At 36.9% G+C, this 24,945-nt stretch overlaps 1 protein-coding gene across 1 annotated transcript in view; it reads right to left on the bottom strand.

Annotated features, from left to right (window-relative positions):
- Window positions 1-24,945, bottom strand: part of atrnl1b (attractin-like 1b) — a 110,953-nt gene that overhangs the window by 40,640 nt on the left and 45,368 nt on the right. The window contains exons 21-25 of the mRNA XM_077200663.1: window positions 16,228-16,280; window positions 12,959-13,053; window positions 12,612-12,690; window positions 10,534-10,691; window positions 2,439-2,500 (exon numbers count right to left, since the gene is read on the bottom strand). Coding sequence (XP_077056778.1) covers window positions 2,439-2,500; window positions 10,534-10,691; window positions 12,612-12,690; window positions 12,959-13,053; window positions 16,228-16,280 — 447 coding nt within the window. The remainder of the gene's footprint in view (window positions 1-2,438; window positions 2,501-10,533; window positions 10,692-12,611; window positions 12,691-12,958; window positions 13,054-16,227; window positions 16,281-24,945) is intronic.

Here is a 24,945-nt window from a genome sequence, read left to right as displayed (position 1 = left end):
ATATTAATAATCGATGTTAAAAACGGTTGCCCTACTTAACATTTTTATGGTAACCATGATACATTTAAAAAATAACATTTTCAAAAGAGCAGAATTTATTTGAAATACAAACCTTTTGTAGCATTATAAATGTCTTTACCATCACTTCTGATCAATTTAATGTGTCCTTGCTGAATAAAAGTATATAGTAAATATATATATATATATATATATATATATACAATAAATGCATTGACTTCAAATGAACGGTAGTGTATGTGCGGGTGAACAAGATGGATGAATGCTTAAAAAAAATTAAAATCACTGTTTGACAGTTTATCCCATTTGACAGTTGCACCACACCTTGTCATGGCACATTTTCCACAGCAATTCACAGGGTTAAAACAAGTAATCTGCCAACTACGCATCCACTGAAGCATTTGAAATCAACTATATGCTTCTTCTCACCTATTGCTTCCAGACGCCAAGGGAAGGCGCACTGAAGCTGGTGCAATTTCCTGTATGATACGTGGGCAACATACAACAGCATTTGAACTTCCCAGATGACAGAACGGTTTTCAACACCTGACAGTTTCTCATTCTCCTGAAAAGACTGTCTTCTTTCTTCACTTATATTTGAATAAACAATGTTGGTGAAAGGACTAAACATTTGAGTCTGGTTCTTCTGAAGGTAGGTTTGAATTTAGCAGACTCAAACTGAATTTCCAGGATAAAGTGCCAAGCTTTCTTAAAATAACGGATTAATTCCAGTCTGTTTACACTGCCAGTGTGGATGTCACACTACACACACTAAGGCATGCTTGAAGCTAACTAGTTAAACTGATTGCTCAGGCAGTCAGAAACAAGCAGGCTGTATAAAATGACTGTTTGGAGAACAAGTTGACCCGGTGTCGGAGTGCATCAGTGTGTGACACCAGCTTCCAGAGGGGCTGTCTAATCCAGGACAATGATCTGAATCCAGGACAAGCACCAGAGGGAGCGGCAGCAGCAAGAGATTGACCATTCAGAGATAGAGACGGTCTTTATAACCAAATCTAACAAGACACAATGGGAACTGGTGTGCATTTAATGACAAATCAAGAAACTGCACAGAAATTAACAAATCGGGATGACAGATCAGCCTTGTGGCAATGACACCTCATTTGGAGGAAGGAGCTGAGCAGTTCTGCATGAAGCATTGCGTGACAGCATTATCAAAAGTTCATTTTAAATTGTGTTTTGTCTCATCTCGTTCAGCCAAAACTGAAAATGCTGTCATTGTTTAGTAACCCTCAATTTGGTCCAATCTCATATGAATGTATTTCTTCTGCATTCCACGAAAAAGGATAAATCCTGAAGAAAGTGCTGGTTTCTTTTTTTCATGCAATTACAAGGGGGGCTGAAAGCTTTCAAGTTTCAAAAAAGATTCAAAAGCAACTTAAGCATTCTTAAGTCAAATGACAGCTTTGTATAAGAACCAAACTTGTTGTATTGAAAATATATGACTCAAAATCTGTATGTTCCAAACTCAGACATTGTTCCATAAAGCAGTGCAAAACAGCTAAGGTGAATGTCAAGATTGTCAGTGAATACAAACTTTTTTTTTGAAGCCTGAGATCTTCAGGCTCCATTCATTGTAATTTTATAATAAAAAGTGGCTAGCATACAGGTTTGGAAAGACATAAGTGTGAGTCAATTAATAACATTTTTTTGAGTGAACTATGCCTTAAAAGTAAAACTATTAAAGAAAGTGGCACATAATGTTCAATCACCTTGTTTCCTTCCCTTGTTTCCAGTTAGTTCCTAGATATCAAATTAGCTTATGCAAATTTTTTTCAAAATCAAGATAAAGCGACAGCTAATACAATATAAGCAAGGTAAACAGTTTCATGCATCTTACATGTGCAGTCACATCATGGGCAAAATCCAGTAATTTCAATAGGAATCCGCACAATGGGGAAAACACTCCCCATGCTGATTTCGCTCATGTTGGTCTTGCAAATTCACCATGCTGACCAACAGAAAGCTGCTTTGTTTGAAAGTTACTTCTGTGTGAGCATGCTTTGCTACACTATTATTATACTATTGACAATGGGCCTTATTGTCTCTGTGACATTTTGCTAATGTGACCACACCAAGTCTATCAGAAGAATTTATTCCATTAGATAATTTAAAAACTTGAATGTATACGGTAGTTTAAGCGAATAGGTAGAGCTGGAGGACACTAAAAGCAATTAGGTCTCATTTCCTCTTGGCCTAAAGAGCTCTCTCAGCACTGGCTCACTAATCCAAAGGGAAAAGGCATTAAATGCATCGGGTGCTGAGGAATCCAACCCGGGCAGGCTGTCACTAAATGATTATACATTGGCTTAACAGGTGAAAGATGTTGTTACGATCAACTTCAGTGTTACATCACTCCTTTGAAATGTGTGAGGAACGAAGGCGGCACAAGCACTCACCTGAAAAACGTCACAAAGAACTGCACCAGGTCCATAATGCTGTTGTGCTGAGAGAAGGCGATCTGTGAAGGGACAAAAGCAAAAGAGAGATAAATGATGGGGTGACAGGTTACCAAAGAACAGCTCTTTACCTGAAAAGATGATGAAGACCTTTGCTTGCGGCTACGGTCCTTCACAAGAGATAATGTCATAACAGATTTTCTAGCTTGAGGGGCCATCACGTACATCATTTTTTTCTTTTTCCTTGTCCCCTCTAATTGTTAAATGGAGGCAATAATGGCTGTTCATGGTTACCTGAGCTGACATCCCTCAGCCATTACGCACATGCCAAACGTTTGCCTTCTGGGATTGTGGCTTACATTAAATTCACAGGTGTAACTCAGCATAGCTAAGAAGGGATTTAATGCCACTGTGGAAGAAAAGTCCATAATTGCACGTTCAAATGGGCTGGATTTTTGCGCACAGGGCAGCTTTAAGATGACCAGTGGCAGATTTGCATTTTGGAGGGATTAAGAATATGTGACCCACTTTACATTAAGTGTCTTTACCTATTTACTAACATTTAAATTGACCATTTGTAAATAGGCACTTATTGTGTACATATTTGTTTTAACATTGTACTTATATTTAAAAAAAATATTTATATGCAGGTAACTACATCTATAGTTACAATTATCCTTTTCACGACATCTTTAAGGGGTAGAGATAGGGTTGTTGCAATAATGTTTTCCCCTATTGTGAAGCATATCCGAGAGAAGCCGCTTCTGGACTGAGAAAAAAAAAATGTAGGGAGAGGCTTGATTTCATCCTTCAGAAATTAATTGAATCATAGGTTTTCTATCATAGATTTTCTAACTACAGATGTCGTTTGGAGGGAGAGGTGAGGTTAACATTTTCGATTATAGATCGAACTGCACATGAATAAAAAAAATAAAAAATGATGTGCACGGATAAATCCTTTAAAAAAAAAAAGTGTTTTGCAGTGTAGCTACAGTATCTATTCTGTTTTCTGGAAGCAAGTTGCACGCTCAAAAAAAAAAAAGGTTATTTAATATTATTAAAGGTTGCACGCTTTAAAAATAACAACTTTTAATTTAAGTGAGCTTATAACAATCTTCATATAAATCCCTTGTAATAAATGTCACATTTAGCTGTGCCTTCAACATATCAGGGCTTAACACCCTTAGATCTGTGCTGGCCCAGTAGGGCCGGTTCAGATTTTTACCTGACCTGCTAAAATGTAAGTACATAGTAGTAAAGACACCAAATATAAAGGGGGATCAGAATATGTTTTGTGCTGCTTATGAGTTTTTATTCTGGCCACTCAACTTGTTTAAGTCAAAGATGTTTTATTCAGAGATTTCATATCGATATGCTACATGAATCAGCAGACAAGCTACATTATTGGCCAAGCTTCAGAAGAGACGGTGTTTGAATGATATGAGACATCATGGCAGCGGCAGTTTGGCAGCGAATACTGCAGGTCCATTAACTAAGCATCAACTCACTTTTTTGAAAAGTTGTTCAAGGGTTCGCAGTGTCAAGCATGTGTGTTCTCCTAGCATCCCGTAAGGCAAGGAGAATAACTACTTGGATAAATATACCCAGCAAAAATAAATAGATTAATGTTCTAAATGTACAAATTTGTAAGTCACCCTGAGTCACCAGATGAATAATGCAACAATGGCAGAGCGGGGCAGGTCCTTTGGAAAACCCATTCATTTCATTAAGTCGTTGTCACAGGAACACGGCTGGGGCTAAAGACAGCGCTAGAGAAAGCTTTAACACTCCATTAAGGCTGAACCATTTTTGTCCCCAAAGACAAGCAAGCAAGATGCTGGGATTGAAAAGAGCAGTTGTGCAACCCCTACATCTGCCTGGTTAAGTCATTGCTCCCACTGAGACCATACCTTGTTGTGCCATAAATAATGCTGTGGAAGCACCACATGGACAAGATGTTAACTCAACTCACACCAAATAGGTCATTTAGACATTGTAAATCATATGCAAACATATAGTACATCTAAAATAATTCTTAATACTGCATATCTGAACAGTAACATTCAAGTATTTGCATTTACAAACATTCAGAAACAGTTTTGACATCTATCAGTGTGTTGTAATGGCACCTGACAAACAGGTTTGTATTAGTGGTCATTTTATTAACGAAAAAATTTCAGCTATCAAGAGTCAAATTAGGGCTTTATTACTGTACATACATTATCTTGTGAATATTTTAAAAACAAATGTCTGTCAATAAGTCTAGATCATATAGCTGAAAGAATCCCTTTTATCACAGTTATTTCTAATTTTGATTAATTATAATATATTAGATCATTGTATAAATTGTAAGGACTTAAACCACCCTGTATAGTTATTGTTCATCGTGCTGTAGAATGAATAACCACTAACAAAGCATCTGAGATGTAGACAGGACTGTCAGGAAAATTATCCTTATGAGCATTTTGAAACATACTGTATAAAGAGGACAGAGGAAACCACTGCGAGACCATCAAGTCTCAAGTCTTTGTTCTACCTTCATTATTCAAGTTGTGTCCAAACCTAAAGTCATGTTCTATGATGATTTTATATATATCTCACTAAAAAACAGCAAATGGCCAAATATGTTGCACGGTGGTGTATGTGTACAGACAGCCTGATTTCATATTTTTCTCCTAGATTTTATTTTCATTAACCATAACAAATCTCATTTAAATATATGCAACAAGACTACAACAAATCCATTCAAAATCTTCTTTTTTTTTTGTTGAAAAGGCTTAATTTATCCTGAATTTAACTACTTTCACTGAACAGTTTTATATACGTATTGTAACATTAAAGCAAAAAATTAAATAAAGCTTGCACATGTATATGCCTAGAATGGATTATTTATCTTGTTCATACTGGCTGACCTCACACCGACCCATGAGACAATGAGACCGTTAAGCAGCAGTAATGCTTTGTCAGATTGGGTTTCCTGCACAACAAGAGCACTTCAATTCTCCATATCTAATATCTGATGCTTTCAGAGGGGTCGGGGTCCTCATATGTGCATAGTTTCACAGACCCAATTTCCTCGGTAAGCTAATAAATGCTGATCACACTTTCTGATCATAAACATCAGAGGAGAGCGAGCTCACAGTGTCACGGGGGTCCATTTGATTTAATGATGCATTGCCAAGGTAAATAAGTGACTCTGCTTTTGGGAAATCTAATAGAAAACTATTACTGCAAGAACACAGCTCAACCGAGATGAAGGTCTGTGAGACCAACGTAAATAAATGAACCTTATCAAAGGAACTCATCTCATACGTGATAAAGGAACAGAGGAATGAATGCAGATCAATATTAGGTGCATTCTCGCTGTTGGAGATAGTCCCAACAACAAATGACGTGCAGTATCTGAGCGTCTCGGTGCACAGCTGGCGAACGGTAATGAACGACAGAAAGGTTGAGAGGATTTGTGGTGGTTATCTTTATAAACCATATGGATATCGACCAGATGAAATCTTCCTTTATTGAGGTGGATTTTTAAATAAATAGCTTCACTAGGCACAGAAACCTGCTCAACATCGAACCCTCTAAAGGACTGCTATAAGTGTTTATCTTATTCTGTGTAATATATTTTATTACCAATATAGAAGTTTATTACTTTTTCCTTCAGAGACTGGTCATTTAGGGAAAGACATCAGGGACAGGAGGAGCGTACATTGCCCAGTGTGAACCAACTACCAGTGACATAAGTATATAGACTACCATGCCTGCTCTGTTTATATATCTTCAAATTATACAATTTAATAAACTGTAATTTCCAACCAGTAGCACAGCTAAAGATCTTATTTAAAATTTGGTAAATCTGTATAAAGTGATACACAATAACTTGCTTTACAGACTGACCATAATGGAAAGTACATACAGTTATACCACGGGCTGTTTAAATACTCGATTCTGATTGGCTGGAAGGTGTGCAGTAAAACCGTTTAATGCACAGGTAGTTCCAGTCAGTTTGATTACAGTTCGAAATTAATCTGCTAGTATAATCATTGGTAACCATAGTAACACATTTACACTTGCAAACAGAGTGAGAGACACATATGAAAACGTTTATTTAGGTAGGCTAAATGGATGATTTTTGCATATCGTTTAATTTGTATGGTGAATACGGCAATTTTGAGAAATGGGCCCAGGCACAGACGAAATAGAAGACTTGGAGAAGACGTTGAATGACAAAAAGTGGCACAAAGAATTAGCACCGACAGAGCTAGATAAGATCGAAGACGACAATGATGAGGTCAATACGAAAAAGACAACTAAATGGGCAGTTAACACTTTCAGTGACTTTTTGCTCCAAAGACAGAAAAATTGTGATTTCGAGACCTACTCTGCTTCTCTTTTAAATGAGACATTGCGGGAGTTTTATGCCTCTGTTCAGTCTACCGCTGGACGCGAATACAGTGTTGCAAGTTTGATGCGTCTCAGAGCAGGTATAAACCGTCACATTACAAAATTCAACATTATAAGTGATAAAGACTTCAAGTCAAGCAATGCCATCTTTAAATCAGTTTTAAAGCGCGACAGGAAAAATGGAAAAGACACCAGCGTCCATCATCCGAGACGCATCCCTCTGTGCAAACTCGAGAGCACCGAAATGTGGTTCACCAGGGAGCCGATGGGGCTCAACTACCTTGTATACCTGGGGGACTCTTTCAGTTCTTTGTCTCTCTCTTTTAATAATGAATTTAAATAAATGTGATAATTCATTCAAATAAAAGCAATCCGATGGCTCTACTTTATTTAAAGCGGACGGAGTGCTAGAACTAACGAGCCGTAACTTAAGAAAATAACCGTCATTTTTACACGTCTGTTAAAAAATTACTCTGTAAACATCAGTTACAGCTTTAACTTATTTTTAACTTGGCAAATAACTGTGGTATAAGCGGGATAATCCACTGCTAGCCATGCATTAAAGGATTTTAATGCACGACGTAGAGGCAACGACCCTCCGCTTCGCGTCGGGTGGTTCTTCGCCTCTACATCGTGCATTAAAATCCTTTAATGCATGGCTAGCCGTGGATTATCCCTTACATAAATGTAAATATTATTTTTTGCATACGTTTTTGGGAAATTTGCCATCTGAAAGGACAAAATCCAATCAGATGGCCATTACCGTGAAATAATGACCACAACAGGGTTATAAAATAAATCTTGTGTCAGAGTCCTAATCATCATGTCAGAATACTTTTTAATGGTTATTATTATCAGCTGATTGTTCATTATTGATAGAAAAAAATCTATATATAATTAAACAGAAATATCAGTTGACCTGAACAACGATCATTTATACAGTTTTCATTCATACAATCCCAAACAGTGTTGCTGTTATTGTTATCTAAAACTATTTTAAAAAATTGTTTTTGGTACCCGAAATAAAATAAAATATGAAATATAAATACTAAATGAAAATTTCAGTTAGTTTCCAACGCAACATTACTAATTGTTTTGTTTAAGTTGATATACTAAAATGACTAAAACTATAATACGCAATTAATGAAATGTATTATTTATATATAAAAATAAAAAATAAATAAATCAAATTAAAGTAACATTTAAAAACATTTAAAAACAACAGAAACTAATTAAAAATTTCAATAAATACACAAAAAATATACACAGTTGTAAAAAAAAAAATTATTGGCAAAAAAAAAAAGGGGCCGCCCCCTTTAACCAATGGTAGGGGAAACACTGGGCTTCATTATTTTGAGCTAGAACACATTAAATATCTGAACGTGCTATGGGTTTGTTGAGTGTCACGTTTGACTGTATGTTAGAAATATAGCTACGTCAAAAGAATGGTCCAAAAATTTAAGAGAAGGTATCATCACCCTTCACCAACAAGGAACAGTAAACAAAAAGATAGCTAAGGCACTAAATGTTCCTAGAGACACTGTTTGTGAGTTCAAAGTTAAAGGAACGGGGGGGGGGGGGGGGGGGGGGGGCAATGGGTGGGTAACCTTTGAGTAACTGCAAAAGACCTGCAGCAAGACTTGGTGATAACAGGCACTGAGGTTTCAGCTTGCACAGTAAGGCGTGTACTAAACGCATGCGGTTTCAATGCCAGAACTCCACCACAACTGACCCAAAAGCACCAGAAAAGTCGGCTCCAATATGTTCAAAATCATATAAATAAGCCACAGAAGTTTTGGGATTCTGTTCTGTGGAGCGATGAAACAAAACTAGAACTTTCCGCGCCTATGGATCAGCGGTATGTCTGGAGGAAGAAGAATGAAGCATATGCTGAGAAGAACACTGCCTACAGTTAAGCATGGTGGTGGCTCGTGATGCTCTGGGGCCGCTTTACATCCTCTGGCACTGGAAAACTGCAGTGTGTGGAAGGCAAGATGGATGTTCTACTAAGTATTAAAGATGCTTGCCATGAAGGGGTTGAATAATTTTGAGACTGCAGAACTTAGTAAAAGTTGCATTTTCAGTTGAATTTGGGGAAACCACTTAAAACATTTGTTGCAAATTACTTTTGTTTGATTTGTTCATTGCAAACAGCTGAGAGTCTGCAAATTCTGCCAATAAACCTGATTTACAATGTAAATAATAATAAAATAACACTGATCCCAAAAAGTAATTATATCATACAAAATGCCAGATTAACTTCAAGTAAGTATCTGAGAACCCAAGAAGAGCTCAATGAAAGGTAATGGTTAGGTTACATATGTTCTGTGATAGAGTCCATGTGTCATAAAAACTCCAAGTGATGACATTTCACACTGGAGTATTGTCTTTAAGACCAGAGTCACAGCTGAGGTGTGGGTTCATAGTGCCAGATCACATCTATGTCTGATCCACGGTGCTGGGGATCTAACTCTTCCACCACACAGCATTTGATTAGGGCCAGCCATACACTCATATAATGAAATGCTGATGTCATCGCGCACTGGGAAGCACGCTCAAAGCAGTTTTCGGAGGACAGAGAAAGGGAGAGGACTGTCAGTGTGGATGAGCATCTGTAGTAGCGCGTTCCCTAAAGCTTCCAGCACACACAAAGCACAAGTCTCAATGGTCACACTATATACATATAAAATTTGTAACTAGCACTCCCACAAACTTTGTCGATTTTCTTGTTTTTGAAATAACTTACACTAATACTGCATTTATTTGATCGTACTATTCTGAAATATTATTACAATTTAAAATAACTGTTTTCTATTAAATATATTTTAAAATGCAATTATTCCTGTGACGGCAAAGCAGAACTTTCAGCCGTCTTCAGCATCACATGATTCTTCAGAAATATTTCTAAAATGCTGATTTGGTGCTCAAGAGACATTTCTTATTTTTATCAATTTTACAAATAATTATGCTGCTTAATATTGTTGTGGAAACCGTAATATATATTTTTTATTCTTTGACAAAATAGTTAAAAAGAACAGAATTTATTAATTGAATTAGAAATAAGTACAATTGTCTTTACAGTGACTTTTAATCAATTTAATGCATTCTTGCTGAAAAAAAAGTATTAACTTTTTTTTTAATGGTAGTGTATAGTCACCATCTTAAAGAACACATAAAGACCAAATTTTAATGAATATAGGTTTTAAATAGAGACTAGAAGTTTCATTTTGACAAGATATTTTTTTCCTTCTAAAACCAAACTACCTGTATCAACGTATATCTCTCCTTCTGTTTGATTGCAAGCAATAAAGACTCCAAACATCATTCATTTTAAGGGTGATGTACCAGAGTACAGATTCAACATAAATGTTTTTCCATGATAGAGAGCATCAGTCTGCACATTACTCCAGCAATGTCATTTTATGTCCGTTGTCTAGGCATATGGCAACGTAACACATTGCCACTTAACAGCTGATTCAATTTTATGGACCATAAGATGCAAACTTTTTCTAGTGCATAACTGAATAATAGTTTCCATATCAAGCAACACTGAATCTTTTTAGAAACATTTGATTTTTTGTGGATTTGCATTTCACAAAGGAGATAGATGTTTCCTGCTTTACCCAAAACTAAAAAAAAAAAAAAATTAGCTTAAATTAAAATACTGAACCTGGTCAAAATGTGTCCTCACCTGTATTTTGATTGGCCATGAGAAGTTGCTGACATATACATAGAAGGTTATGTTTGGGTTGCTGTGAAAACTGAATTTCTCACAGGAGAAACTGTCTCTGTACTCTTTGATGTTAGTCTTGGACACAATCGGGATCTCTTCTCCGGAGATGGTCCCAGCTGTAAGGGGAAAAGAATGCGATAGATCAACTCGAATAAAAGAGGCATTCAGAAATGATATTTGACACACCTCATAACTTCTCTTAATTAAAGCATTGACCATAAAGGGTCATTCACACTACATTTCATATTCCATTTACTTCCATTTTTAGACACACATTTATAGAGAGCAAAAATGTTTGTCCATAAATTTTCTTTACCTATATTTATGGTGGGGTCTGAAATAATTTTGCATGGTTAAAATTTAGTGTGACTGACACTTAACGCTTTCTGAGCTATTAAATAAGGGCGAATGAGAGCAATGCAAATGCAATGAATTGCACCAGTAATCAACTAGGCTGACCGCATGCACTGGTTTAGTTGTTTGTTGATGTGTTTTATTCAGGGAGAAAATTAGTTTTAAATCAACCTCTCAGCGTGACAATTTCATTATCTAATTTAAACATATGGGAAACATGGTATAAAACCATAATGTAACAAAAATTACTTGTGGGAGTTGAAAAGAAAAGCAGCCTTTGTCCTATTTTATCAGGACTTTTTAAACTTTTCTGAAGTCCTCCAGTGAAACTCTTAAGTCTCACCAATCGTCATTCCAAACTAGCACTATGAAACAAAGCCCTCAAAATGACATCCCAAATGCCACTACGTGGCAATGTTTATCTTAATTGAAATCGTTCAGTGCTCCTGAAGACGCCGCAGCCCCAGAATTCAGAGCCGTACGCTAGACTATTGTTAGAAGCCCTTCTCAGGGGAGAATGTCTTTAAACAGAAAGACACCACTCCAAATATTAATTGAGGGGAGCCGGGAGGTCGAGGAGGAGAGGGGTGAACCTGTCAAAGAGGAGAAAGAATGTCAAAGTGACATTAAAAAAATTGGCTGGTGACTATTTGGACGAAAAGGTGATTACAGAAATAAACAATAGAGGATAATGGTGATGTTCTTGAGTGTCTGTCTATTGCAAAATACCCAAATCACCCAAGAACAAACTGCGGTCAAACCAGAATGCATTAGCATCTGTGTATCAGAACCATTACGGTATTATGCTAAGAAAGATTGCATCACGATGGTCGACTAGGCATTGTACATCCAATTGACCGACTACTAAGAATGACCTGTTTACACTACCATTCAAAACTTTGAGGTTTGTACGTTTTTTTTTATGTTTATGAAAGAAGTCTCTTATGCTCACAAAGGCAGCACTTATTTAAACTGTAATATTGTGAAACATTACAATTTAAAAAAAAATTATTTTATGTATCAAAAATCATGATGCTGATTTTTAAAATTTCATAATTAAGGCCCGAGCACTGATGGTGTGAGGATTGGTGTGATTGGAATTGCTCTGTTTATATTATCTACGTTTCTTAATATATTATCTTAATATATTCTGTAATATTATGTTGAAACCAGTTGTCCTGCTTAGTAGTTTTGTGGAAACAAAGAACAGTATTGATTTGAGATAGAAATCTTTTTTAACATTATAAAATGTCTTTACAGTCACTTTTGATCAATTTTATGCATCCTTGCAGAATACAAGTATTAATAAAAAAAATCTTGCTGATCCCCAACCTTTGAATTGTAGTGTATGTTTTTAGTTTTTTATATTTTTAACAGTGATTTTTATTTTTATATGCTGACAGCTATTAAAAATTCAGGGGAAAACCATCTCTTAAAAGTTTAAAAAGTCTCTTTTTTGAGTGTCCTATTACAAGTGTTAAAATGCTGTCAAATTAAAAATAATCTAACTTTAGAAGGAAAACGTTTCTTGAAACACAGTATCCTTTGTGCACTGACAGCCAGTTTTTGAAAATAAAAAGGGAAGATTTGCTCAACAAACATGCTAGTTTTCTACAAAAGCAAGAACTATTATACAACAAAACAGAAGCAAATATTCAACAGAGGGAAATAGCAATCAGTACCTGTTGACCCAACTGACCAAGTGATGTTCAGATTGAAATTGTTTGAGGCATTAATAGACATGTCCAAGTTCTTGCTGGTCTACAAAATGAAAAGAGAAAACAAAGTTGATGTCATCTGACCCATAAAAGTGATCACCATTTGCTTTCCATATATGTAAAGGAGCAGCTTGGACATTCTCCAATATTTTTATTTATTTTTGTTCACAAAAGAAAGTCATAATACGTATATGTTTTAAAAAGCACAATGACCGTGAGTAAATGATGACAGATTTATCATTTTAGGGTGAACTATGGCATTGAAATTGATGAAACTACTTCTGTTCTCAGATAGGTAGATTGTGACTGACCTGTTCAGGAGTGGCCATGAAGTTAATGGCAGTGTAGTGCTGGTCATCTTCTTGAAGAAGACTGAAGGTGAACTGGTAATCAATCAGCAAGTTATCTGTTCAGATCGAAACCCTATTGTTAATTATCGCATTTTATACAATCAAGAACCACACCATGCAATTCTGTTACGTTTATTGCCTGAAACGTTCCATTTAAGGAACATCACGAAAGAGTGGTGGACATTCACTCTTGAAATAAGAGGGCTACTTTGAAGAGCTAAATGAATCACCAGTCACTTTAATTGCACTAAATGAATACCTCCCTTTCAGAGTGTGTCATTGCTTTAATAAGCATACACTCCGATTAAGTTCAATTGTTTTTAAGACATCTACAAGTATTTAAAATCTAGGCTTCTTAGTTACATTAAAAAACTTGTTAACTTTACCCAGAACTAGAGCAAGAGTTTTAAAAGTATAAAACTAAACAGCGAATTCCAGATTTCAGATTATTTCTAAAGAAGCACAGTAAGTTGGAGTAGGTTTAGTCTTTTTCAAGGTCTTGACATCTCTTTAAAGCACCATTTCAAAGACATAGACATGTCTGGATTGTTTTCTTATCTCCTGGGCTGTTAAATGACTGAATGCTGCCACAGGCATCTCACGGAGAACAGCTGTTTGTGTGAATCACAATATGGCACTGTAAACATTTCTTTCACTCCCCATCAATTTGAAAGATGTCTTTATAGGCTTTTAATCAATTCAGATGTGACATGAAAGCACCATTTTTTAACTCATTTCCTAGATTTTTGCTTGAAAGATCATGTAGCCTTCATGCTCTGAACAGTGCTGATCTGCAAATCAACTACTATGAGAATCAGCCCTTTCCTTTAAATCATCCGCCTAGAAGGAATGCTGCCGCTTTCAAAATTAGTTTTAGATGCAACTATTTATAGGTGACAAAACTTGAACCATCCTCCAGCTTGCTCTTAAACCATTAAGGTGATATATGCTTGATTTTTTTTTTTCAAAAATGAAACCGAATGGTGAAGCTAAAGTGAATGTCAGTGAGTTTCACAAGTCAGACGGCTGTTCTGAAAGTGATGTCAGCCACAAAGTTATTAAAATGGAATATGAAAACCTTGGTATATGACATTTAAGTCCAAACGCTCACTACAAGACAGAAGCTTGTCATCATGCGCAGATTAAAAACTCAGTTTCTCTGACAAGTTCTCTGTCATGTTCTCGTCTATTGTGAAGACTTTACACAACTAATCGCAGACTTGCTGTCAAACATGATCATTCTCCTGTTGCTACGGTCTCAAAATTCATTCTCTCAAACAAAAATTTAAAAAGTTAATCCACCATGTCATTCCAAACCTGTTCTACTCTCTTTCTTTTGTAGAACTCAAGTGAAGATATTTTGAAGAAGGTTGATAACCAAGCAGTTTTGGTTTAACATTGTCTATCTTTCCAAAATATCTTCTTTTATGTTTCAAAAAAGAAAGTCATACTCTTTGTATGGTTTGGAACTGACAGGAGGGTGAGTAAATTAAGGCAGAATTACACATAGTACACATAGAACATAGTAGTATACAGTATTCGAAAAACAGTAGGCGAAAAGTACCCAGGTGACCTGTAGTATCAGCCTAGATTCTGAAGTGCGCATTCAATGGACATTTTACTATCCCATGAGGCCACGGGAAAGGATTTGTAAATGGCAGTGAAGTGACGCAACTGACGCCGGCAGGTCACATGATAATGACGACATTGCGAATGTAGTATGTCATTTTCATTCTATATAGAATGTACTTTTTTAGCGGTTGCAAAGTAAGTTTCAAACCAAATTGTATTGTAGTAAATACTCAAGAGAGTATGCGATTTTGGACGCAGCGCAACCAGCAAAGTTTATTTCCAACCTTCAACTCAAACTGCCAGTGATTTTTCAAGTGATCCTGAAGATCCTGGATTAGCTAGTTGGATTAGGTGGATTTGGTGTGTGTTTGATTTTTGTTGCAAAGCAGTGGGTTTTCATGAGCAGGGTTGAAGACCTTTGCTTTAAATTGTAACAAAGGTAACATGGAGAAAAGGTTTGTGGTCACTTTTGACAGCAAGCACGACAATCTTCTGTCTTGTGCATTGGCTTTAGTGTTCTAGAGTAGACCAATACATCTGAATCTAATGAATCAACTAAGGTACTACAATATTGTAATGTTGAAATGGAAATGAACACCACTCAGGTGATTAAAGACACTGCCCACTGCAGTTATATTAGGAATACATGATGGGCTGATCACCCTGCAAGAGTGTGGGATAATAGATTAAACCAGTCAAGATTTAGCATGATCAAGAGGTCTTACTGGGTTTGGAGGACTGTTTTTACAAGATCAATCTCCTTTAAGGGTGAGTCAAGTAACAATAACAGAACACACTGAACTAGCTTGCTATTTCTGCCTCAGGAAAACCCCAAGTCAAACCTCGCATGTGTGAGAAAGCGAGCACACACCGTCTACTTCTGCTCAACTTTTGCTTGTCTTTAATTAGTTTGAATCATTTGCTTACTCACTCTGACAGGGTTTGACACTCTCACCAGTCTTATATTGTCGCCTGCGGCCCACTCTCCAGCAACACTTCCCCCTACAGGACACTATTTGAGAAAATACGGCCGGGTGATACAGTATTCTTCTAAACAGCGATTGGGCCGGAAGCCTGAGAGCATACGCGCTCCATCTAACAGACGCAGAGGGAGTGGAGTGGATGGAAATTGATTGATAAATTGAAGGCTTTATTTAATCCTGATTGATGACAATGGGGATAATGCTGGCAGGATTTGCAAACGGAGTGAAATTTCATCTCCTAAACGCTACTGACTGCATTTAGCCTTTTCTGACTCCATGATGACTGCGGATATTAATTGCAAAAATGTATACACAGGGATCAGGCTGTTTCTTATAAACATCAAGACTGCCCCCTAGTGCTGTGCATTTGAGGCCTGCACACACACCGACTTCAACCTGGTTTGCTACAGATCTTCTGAGATTTTCAATAGATCTACATCTACTTTTTGAATTCTGACAAATCAGAATGTCTCATCCACCACTCTTTATCTTGTTGTGTGGTTGTGCATAAACTCATAGCAATTTCATCCAGGCATCTTAAGCCCCCTGAATCTAATTTCATTAAATGGCAGACTACAGACAGCCTCTGAGTTTGAAAGTGCCTACAGAGTCAGATGAATTTTCAAGGTACAACAGGATTACTTTAAGGTCAGAGCTCAAATAGAGCATACTCACAGTAACAGGTTCCACGAAGAGGGTTGCCAAGGTAACGGTTTTCTGAATCACAACTGTAGAAGGGATAAAAAAAAACATAACTGAGATGAAACACATCAGTAATGAGACCGTGCAACATCTGATGCATGAATCTGAACATGCATTTGTCATAACATTTATATTTTATGAACTTAGCAAGTGCTTTTATCCAAAGCGACTTACAAACTTTTTTCCAGAACCTCTAAAATGTAAATGTGTTACTTGAATGCATTGTAACTCAATTAAAAAAAAAAAACGGAAAGAAATACGTTTTAAAAGACAACCTACCGCATAAGCGATTTTGTAAATATGTTATTTTGCATATCCTGATTAACTTTGTTAAATATTGCATCTGTGATGTTAAAGTCAGCATGAAATTAAAACTCTCCCTATGCATTTTCTAAATGCACGTTCAAATATTTTTGAACTTGTAATGTTTAAATCAAAATGCCATAACTGGAGCTTCCGGTGAAAACTTCAGACTTCTCCTTTACAATGCATACAGGACTTCTCCGATCATTTGGTCTGCTTAAACCCTCTAGTTTTCATCATTTGAGCAAGTACACCTCAAAAACCAATCAACCACCAATGCATAGAATCAAGTCCCCGCCCTGATTTTTTTTATCCTCCGATGTGTCACAATATATAAAAGAAAAAATGTGTTGCTATGTTCCTCATTACATATGAAAAACAAACCTACAGCTGTTTTCATAGATCAATCCCATGAAATTGCAGTAAAATGGAGTTTTCTTTTCTAGTTGTCAAATAAACCTGGCATTGCATATTATGGATATTGTTGGCTCCTTGACAAATTGTTTTTTTTTTCCTACTTTATAAGTCGCTCTGGATAAAAACGTCTTCCAAATGCATAAATGTAAGCTGCCGGAGTACAAGTTTAGCATATCTGCACATTGCTACCATTCATACATTCTAACATTTTTAACAACGGTTCTTGTTGACCTCTAAATGGAAAAATGGAGTTAAATTAACAGAAAACGCTGAAGAATTTTTGTGTGTTTTGACTTTGTGTGGTGCCTGCGGTATCTTTGTCCCTTTCCATACTAAGGCAGCTTATGTAATTCCACTCTGTTCTCGGGGTGCTTTATTTCCAGAGCTTCATTAGAGAGCGCCAGGAGACATCCCAAAGCTTCCTCTACCTCAATCTCAAACACGCTAAACAATTAACACAGCGCTGTCGGCCCAGCTCAGCACCAGCCTAAGCAGATTACACATCTTGTTGCTCTTCTGAGCCAGAAACTGACGGTCCAATTAGAGTCTGCATTCATTTGAGAGCATAACTCTCTCTCCTCACAACAATCTCACCACTTAGTTTCTACAGAGGGAATTCACTTTCAGTTCACTCCATTGTCCTGTAAACATATCTGAAGTACGAATGCAATTAATCATTAAAGCCATTTCATTTAAGGAGTAAATGCAGTGATGTAATAGTTAATGCAGAATGCCGGGCTCTGGTATAGTTAAAGCTCCGGTAGGTAACTTTTGTTAACAAATATTTGTTAAAACTGTCATTATGTCCTGACAGTAGTATATGAGACGGATAATCTGTGAAAAAATCAAGCTCCTCTGGCTCCTCCCTGTGGTCCTATTGCCATTTGCAGAAATACACCGCTCCCGGTCAGAAACAACCAATCAGAGCCAGGAGGAATGTCTTAGCAGTGTCAATCAGGCTTGATCCGCACTGATCACCCCTCTCTTGCACAGGGCGAGCGCGTACCGTCGTTCGTGACTTTCCTGTTCGAACTCGTTCATCCAAATGAACGAATCTTTATCGAGTCATTTCGTTCATTCAACGAACGAAATGACTCGAAAAAAGATTTGTTCATTTTGAACGAGTCTTTTTCGGAGTTATTTCGTTCATTCAACGAACGAAATGACTCGGGAAAAAGATTTGTTCATTTTGGTGAACGAGTTCGAACAGGATCACGAACGTGCATCACAGAACAGAGCAAGGCGAGCATTTGTGCTTATAAAACTTAAAGTTGTTTATTTATTTTTGAAATGACCGATCGTTTCATCATGCACCGATCGTTTACATGTATTGCAAAATACATAATGATTTGAGGACCAAGTAGTCAAAGTATGGGAAGGCCATAGTCAATGTAAAGCATATTGTTGATGTTTCGTCCCTATTAGTGAATGCTCCATAACTGTTTATAATCTGCCGTCATCGGTGCTCTTGCTTACTAGCCTGTGCGTTCACGGCAGGCTGCGCTGTGGGGGAGGAGCTGTGGAGGGAGGGCTGAAGCGCAGCAGAGAGCAAGGGGGTCGGACCTGTAAGTTGTGCTTGTTCAAATTTTCAGGCTAAGTCAACATTTTCTCAAAACTCCCTACTGCAGCTTTAATTTGGAGCTAATCTAACGCAATGAACCCAGTTCACATGTATTTTTTATACAAGTATGCAAATGCATTACAATTGTAGGGTCCAGCCAAATTTGGCTTTGGAGTCTGTACTGAATGTGACAAAATCATGGCAAGAAAAACAACAACTTTCTATTGAGTTGTCCACTCAAGTTAGATGCAAAAACAAACAGTCTGATTCACAATTAACTCTTAGAAATGAAAAATAAAAAATACAATTTGCCAAATAAGAAAAAAAAACATGCTTCAGTAAATCATAATTATGACAAAACCAAATTTTTGTCAATGACTTTTTATCTCATAAATATAACTTAATATCTCATAATTTTTACATTTTCTCATCATTATAAGTCATCTATGGCAAAAAGTCACATTTTTGTCCATTTTTATTAGTCATCTTTTTATCTCATAATTTTTATACTTATCAATTATGTTTTTGTCATACTTGTCAACTTTTTTGTCATAATTGACCTTTTTTCCCAATTTCAGCTTATAATTTTGACCTTTTATTTCATAATTAGTATGCCAAAATTTTGACTTAGCATGCCATAATTATGATTTTTTGTGTCATAATTATGATTTATCAAAGCATGATGGGAAATCTGGATCAATAACTAGCCATTTGTGGTACTGCTGAAAGTGCATTGCATACTATGGTGGCCGAGAAGTGCAAACAAACCACAATTCTGAAAACAAAACAACAAATTTATAAACACAATGGAAAGACTAAAAACAAATTAAGAAGTTAGAAAACACAGTAACAATTCCAAAAACAAAATGACAAATCTGAAAACACAACGACAAATCTGAAATCAAATTAACAAAAAACACAACGACAAGTCAGAAAAAAAGGTAGGTATATGTGGCGAATGGAATACTGCCCGCTGATTGGACGAGACATCTGTCAATCAAGACATGCAGAATGTACAGCAGACTGCAGCATTATGGAAATTGCAGCATCATCTACGATAATAATTTTTTTTTTCAATCATGTGTGAGGCTGCGAGTTGACATTATCGAGTTTGTCACTCACTTTGCAAAAAACAAACATAAACACTATTAGAATGCAGATTATTAGAATACGATTTGAACTCGGTCGTTCGCGTTAGAAGCTAAATCTGCTGTTCTTGCTACATGCCACTCTCCCACTTTACCAGATCGAGTAATTTAATAATTTTATCTAACCAAACCAGATAGTGGTAGGAAGATTTTAATATGAAAAGGTTTTTTTCTTCTGCATAAATCGCACTAAATTAGCCCATTAAATAGACAGCTCTAATATTTACACATGCACACGTGAATCGACTTTCTTCTGCCGCAGTCTGCTGTACTTTCTGCATGTCTTGACTGACAGATGTCTCGTCCAATCAGCGGTCAGTATTCCATTCGCCACATATACCTACCTTTTCCGTTTTGTCCGACTTGTCGTTGCGTTTTCTGGTTTGTTATTTTGTTTTAAGATTTGTCGTTGTGTTTTCTGATTTGTTTCTTTGTTTTTGGAAATTTTATTGTGTTTTCTAACATGTTAATTTGTTTTTAGTCTTTCCATTGCGTTTATAAATTTGTTGTTTTGTTTTCAGAATTGTGGTTTGTTTTGCTATTCTCGGCCACCATAGCATACCCTACGAATTGCGTTAATTAATTAATTTCTGAACATAGATATTGGGCCTGAAACATAGTCCAATTGACCCTTCGCAAAGACCCGCCCCCCTTAGTTACTGTAGCTATGTCCGACAAGCTATGCCGCTCTCACGCACACACCATGTTCTCTTCTCACGCAGTGAAAAATACATTGCGGATCAGAGAGGAGACTGACAATACGCTGACAGACAGGACAGACCAGGTTACTTTTCGGTTACTTTTGATATTAAACATATTAAACAATGTCTCACCTTTCAAATTTGGTCATTTTTAAAAAGAAATTTAAACAATAAATACCGTTTTGTGGCTCTTTAATGTGTCGTGACAGATCGCTGTAGAGCCTCAGTTAAAGCTGCTCGTGAACCGATCACATCTTCCTTCTAGTTCATTTATAGCATCAAATAAACATGAATGAACATAAGAAGGAATGTTGTTATAACCGCGGAAAGGCGTCAGTATATTCAGTTTTTCCAAGTTCAAATCCTCCCATGTTAATCTACTAACTCTCCTGACTGTTTTGTCGGACAAAATGGCGGATGGCGAAGTATGATTGGTAAGATCACCTGTCAATCAAGCTCCCTGCGAAAGGTCAATTCATAATCATAATAATCCAAATAATTACACGTTTGACTGAAATGAAGGAAGTAAGTAAATTTACCTGCTCTACTGTTTTAAGCTTTACACATACAGGCTCCACCTCCTTAAGTACACTAATCTCACAGTCAAATATACACTGACCTCCATCTCATACTGTAAATATCTTTGCCCTTAGCTTGCGGGGATCCAACTTTATCATACGCAGCTGAAGCATTCATATTTTTTCCGAGAGTTGGTAATAAATACGAGAGGACAAGGTAGAGTACACTTTTACCACGGTACAGAGGACACAGGACAAACTGCACCACAGGCATTTTAAAACCTCTGCATATCAGTCCCCTAGCCTTTAATCTGGATGACATTTCAGAAATGACTATTCTCTCTCTCACCCATACACAGCAAATCAGAAGAAGAGGTTTCCAACGCTCATGCCCGCATACACACAATGTACTCTGTAAGGGCAATGAAACATAATGCACTCTTACTCTCAGTATCTTAATTTAATCTCCAGTGAGAGCACACCTACATGCTGTGCATGCTTTAATGCACTCTCTCTCTGTAGTGCCATAATTTGATCCCCATTTGGGTCACACCTGGAGTGCCACAACATACACAACACACACCATGACACTCTATCATGATGATGATGGACTCCACAGTAATCAAGCATGCTTTTGCTTCAAATTGTATCAATTTTCTTTCTTTAATCATGTGCATCTTTTCAAATATCTCTTGTTGAGCTGTCCTCTGATCGAGAAGGAAAGTGACGCATTCCCACTCAGGACTGTGAAAGGAAACTTTGAATTGCTCTTTCACAATGTCAGCTCACTAAAGTGGGGCCAGCGAGCGATCACTGCAGCACATCAGGGGCCGTATACACAAAACATTTTATCTTGCCACTTAGAGTTCTCCTAAATAGCAGTAAAAGTTCTTAGGTAAGATTTTCCTCTTAAAACCTATTCACAAAGCTGCTGAGTCCAACTTTTACTAAGGAAGTCTGCCCACAAGGCTATCAGATCAGACGATTAATTATTTTCAACTTTACTGCAATGTTTTATTCTCCAACGTTCAATGCCTATTGTCTGTACATAAATGAACCTTTATGTTACTGTATGTCATCGCAGATTAAAAGCTATAAATCAAAATAGTTTGCATTTATTAGGGGGAAGGGCCAGCACCAATGTTCCCTCTAAGCTGCGCGCGTGCGCGGCCGCGCACTTCTGATGCTGAGACCGCGCACTTCTGAAGCCGCGGCCGCGAAGAAAAGATTAAAATGCCACGCAGAGGACTGACGCGAAATGTGTGGGGAAATCCATTTGATTGTAGTTTAAGTGAGAAATAATTTCAGTCCTCTGGTCAACCGCTATAGAGTGAAAACTGGTGAATGCAGTTTACAGGTTTCATAGAAAGAGAATGATGTGAGCACGGGTTTCAGGCATGGTTAGATTACTATAAAAGAGTTAACATATTCACTTTTCTTGAAAATATTTAGCTATTCGATCTATTTAAATGCTTCAGTTGGTTTTCATATAATAATAATATAATATGTAAACAAATTGAAGCATTTAAACTGATATATTATATCACTTCAAATACTTCAATTACTTTTTTTTATATTATATTAGGCCTATATTTTATTATATTATAAGCCTAAATAAAGAATCTCACTGGCTCATTGACATTAAAAACTTTTAAACCCCCTGCTAAAGAAAATATTGGAAATTCATAAGAAATAAACAATCATTTAACTTTGATGGTTTAATGCTTCCTGTACACAATTAATTGACTGTACAAAAACACTTTATGTTTTTCCCAAACCATCTCAGTGTAACAGCTTACTTTTCTTTCATACTATATTCTATTATTGTAAAGAATTGAACTGTTCTGCAGAAGATTTTGTAAATTATTTTTCATAGGATTTCTTGGTAAAGACTGTACAGTTGGCAGCACTGTGGAAAAAAATATCAGGTAACCTAAAATGTGCTTCATTTAGTGACTTCTTAATTAACTGCTTGTTTTTAAAAAATATGATTTAATACCAATAAGTTACATCAAGGGTCAAATAAAATAGAAATGCCACATTCAAGTTAAAAGTTACAACTGAATGTTGAAACCATTGTGTTTCTACGTATGCTGTACAGGTCAGGTACAAAGAATATTTTTGCTCAGGTGGCGAAATATGTCCGCCCAATAGAAAAAAGTTTTGCTCAGCAAGAAAAAAAATTAGAGGGAACATTGGTCAACACCAATGGCTCTATCGCCTATATAGTGTGCAGTGTCTGAGGAGGTTTGCCAGCAACAGCCATTTTAGGATTGTTTGTGATTTGGTCTTAGTGACTTAAAGGTGCCATGTGTCAGAATAGAGTTAAAAATATACAAAAAATGAGTTACACGGATCAAAAGAATGAGAAGAAATAAGGGCGATGATGTCATTAAAAAAATGAAAAGTTATAGTGTTGCAGAGATATCAACCTGAATTAGCATGCTAAATTACTAGCCCCGGCCCGACAGATGTCATAATACCAGTTTCGGCCATGGGAGGCGGTATGCGGGCAACACCAGCCAAACTGCAATACACGAATAAGTCGCACGGCTTGTGGGCGTACTTGAACCTGATGTCAATCGTGTGGAAAGTACACCCCACTACTACAGTTCAGTTCAGGGTAGAGAGCGGAAGAATGGCTGAAGCCCTTGGCAAGAGACCCTTACCACAACCACCCGCTGCAGGGGGAAAAAACGTGCTCGGAATCACAAATAAAATCGGATAAAACAAGGAGCAGAACCAGAGTTAACATTGGCAATGCTTTCCATCGTTGGAGACAACTAATGGAAATGAAAGAAATGAGGTTTGACTCCGAACTTGCAACATTTCTTTTGGATTGGTAAGTAAGATGCTGTTAGTATTTCGCTAGAAGTTTGTTATATGTTTGTTTAGTTTTTTCGGGAAGTTATAACATAGAAATGTATCGAAGGCTGTTCGATATGAGTTCTAAAGTTAGCGATGGCTACATTGAAAGGTGAAATGAGAACTACGTGAGCTATATTATGTTTACTAAATTGCTTTCCTGAGGTAAATCTGACATATTTGTTCTCCAGCTATGTTATTGACCTCTGCACGCTGATTAAAAAAATTATTGCCCGTTATTATGTATGAAGAATAAATTTTCGTAAGTGGTAGTATACTGTATCTTTCAACAGTGTTCGTGTGTTTTTACTATTAGCTAGTAGAGATGATCGGTTCACGTGCGCTAGGGATCTGTCGTGTAACGTTAACATTTACAAGCGACAAAACTGTATTTTTTGTTTGAATTGCATAATAACATTAACAGAATCGGTGACGGTGAATTCGTGAGAGTTGGCAGCTCTGAATGGCGCTAGCTTGGTCAACAGCAGCGAATGCTGTCTGTCAAATTAATGTAATTCAAACTAACAATAAAAATGTAATATGAACAAAACGAATATGAACATTCACTGGTGAAGGGGAGTAGCTTGAAGATGTCATTTAAAAATCACTTGACATCAACCAACGTTCCTCTGGACCCAAAACGTCCTCTATTAGGAGTTGGCTCGGCTTCGGATATGGCTCTAGGGTCGTTGTGAAGGTAGGGGCGGAGCATAGAGACTATGCCGTTTCTCGTCCGTTAATCTAGAGTAGATCAACTCACTTTCTGGAGTTAGACTGCCCCCATCTGGTATGGAATGTGGAGTATGAATTGATTTTTTTTGCAGATATTACACAAGGCACCTTTAAGGAGTCCTCTTGACAACCCCTAACTTTTCACAGATTTAGGAGCTGGCTTTAGCGCTAAAATGAAATACTTTGTGAAATACTCTTACAGCAAAAATGTGCCATAAAAGAGTCCTAAAATTAGGACTGACACAGCCATTTCTCCAAAACCATCAAGTTAGGAGCTACTTTTAGCCTTAAGATGTTTCGTGAATACGGCCCCTGGTCTTTAATCAACCTTTTTGAGCGTAATAGTGTTTGTGCGTGACAAAAATGGTATCGGTGCTTCATTATGGACCTCATTATGTAGGATGGGTAATGGCATCTGTCCACTCTGAGTAATGAAGGTGAGAGAA

This window comes from Siphateles boraxobius, unplaced genomic scaffold (assembly GCF_051911475.1).
Source record: "Siphateles boraxobius isolate OS27281-9 unplaced genomic scaffold, OSU_SipBor_1 46, whole genome shotgun sequence".
Lineage (NCBI taxonomy): Eukaryota > Metazoa > Chordata > Actinopteri > Cypriniformes > Leuciscidae > Siphateles > Siphateles boraxobius.
The sequence above is the reverse complement of the archived record's forward strand: the minus strand, read 5'-3'. Positions and strand labels throughout refer to the sequence as shown.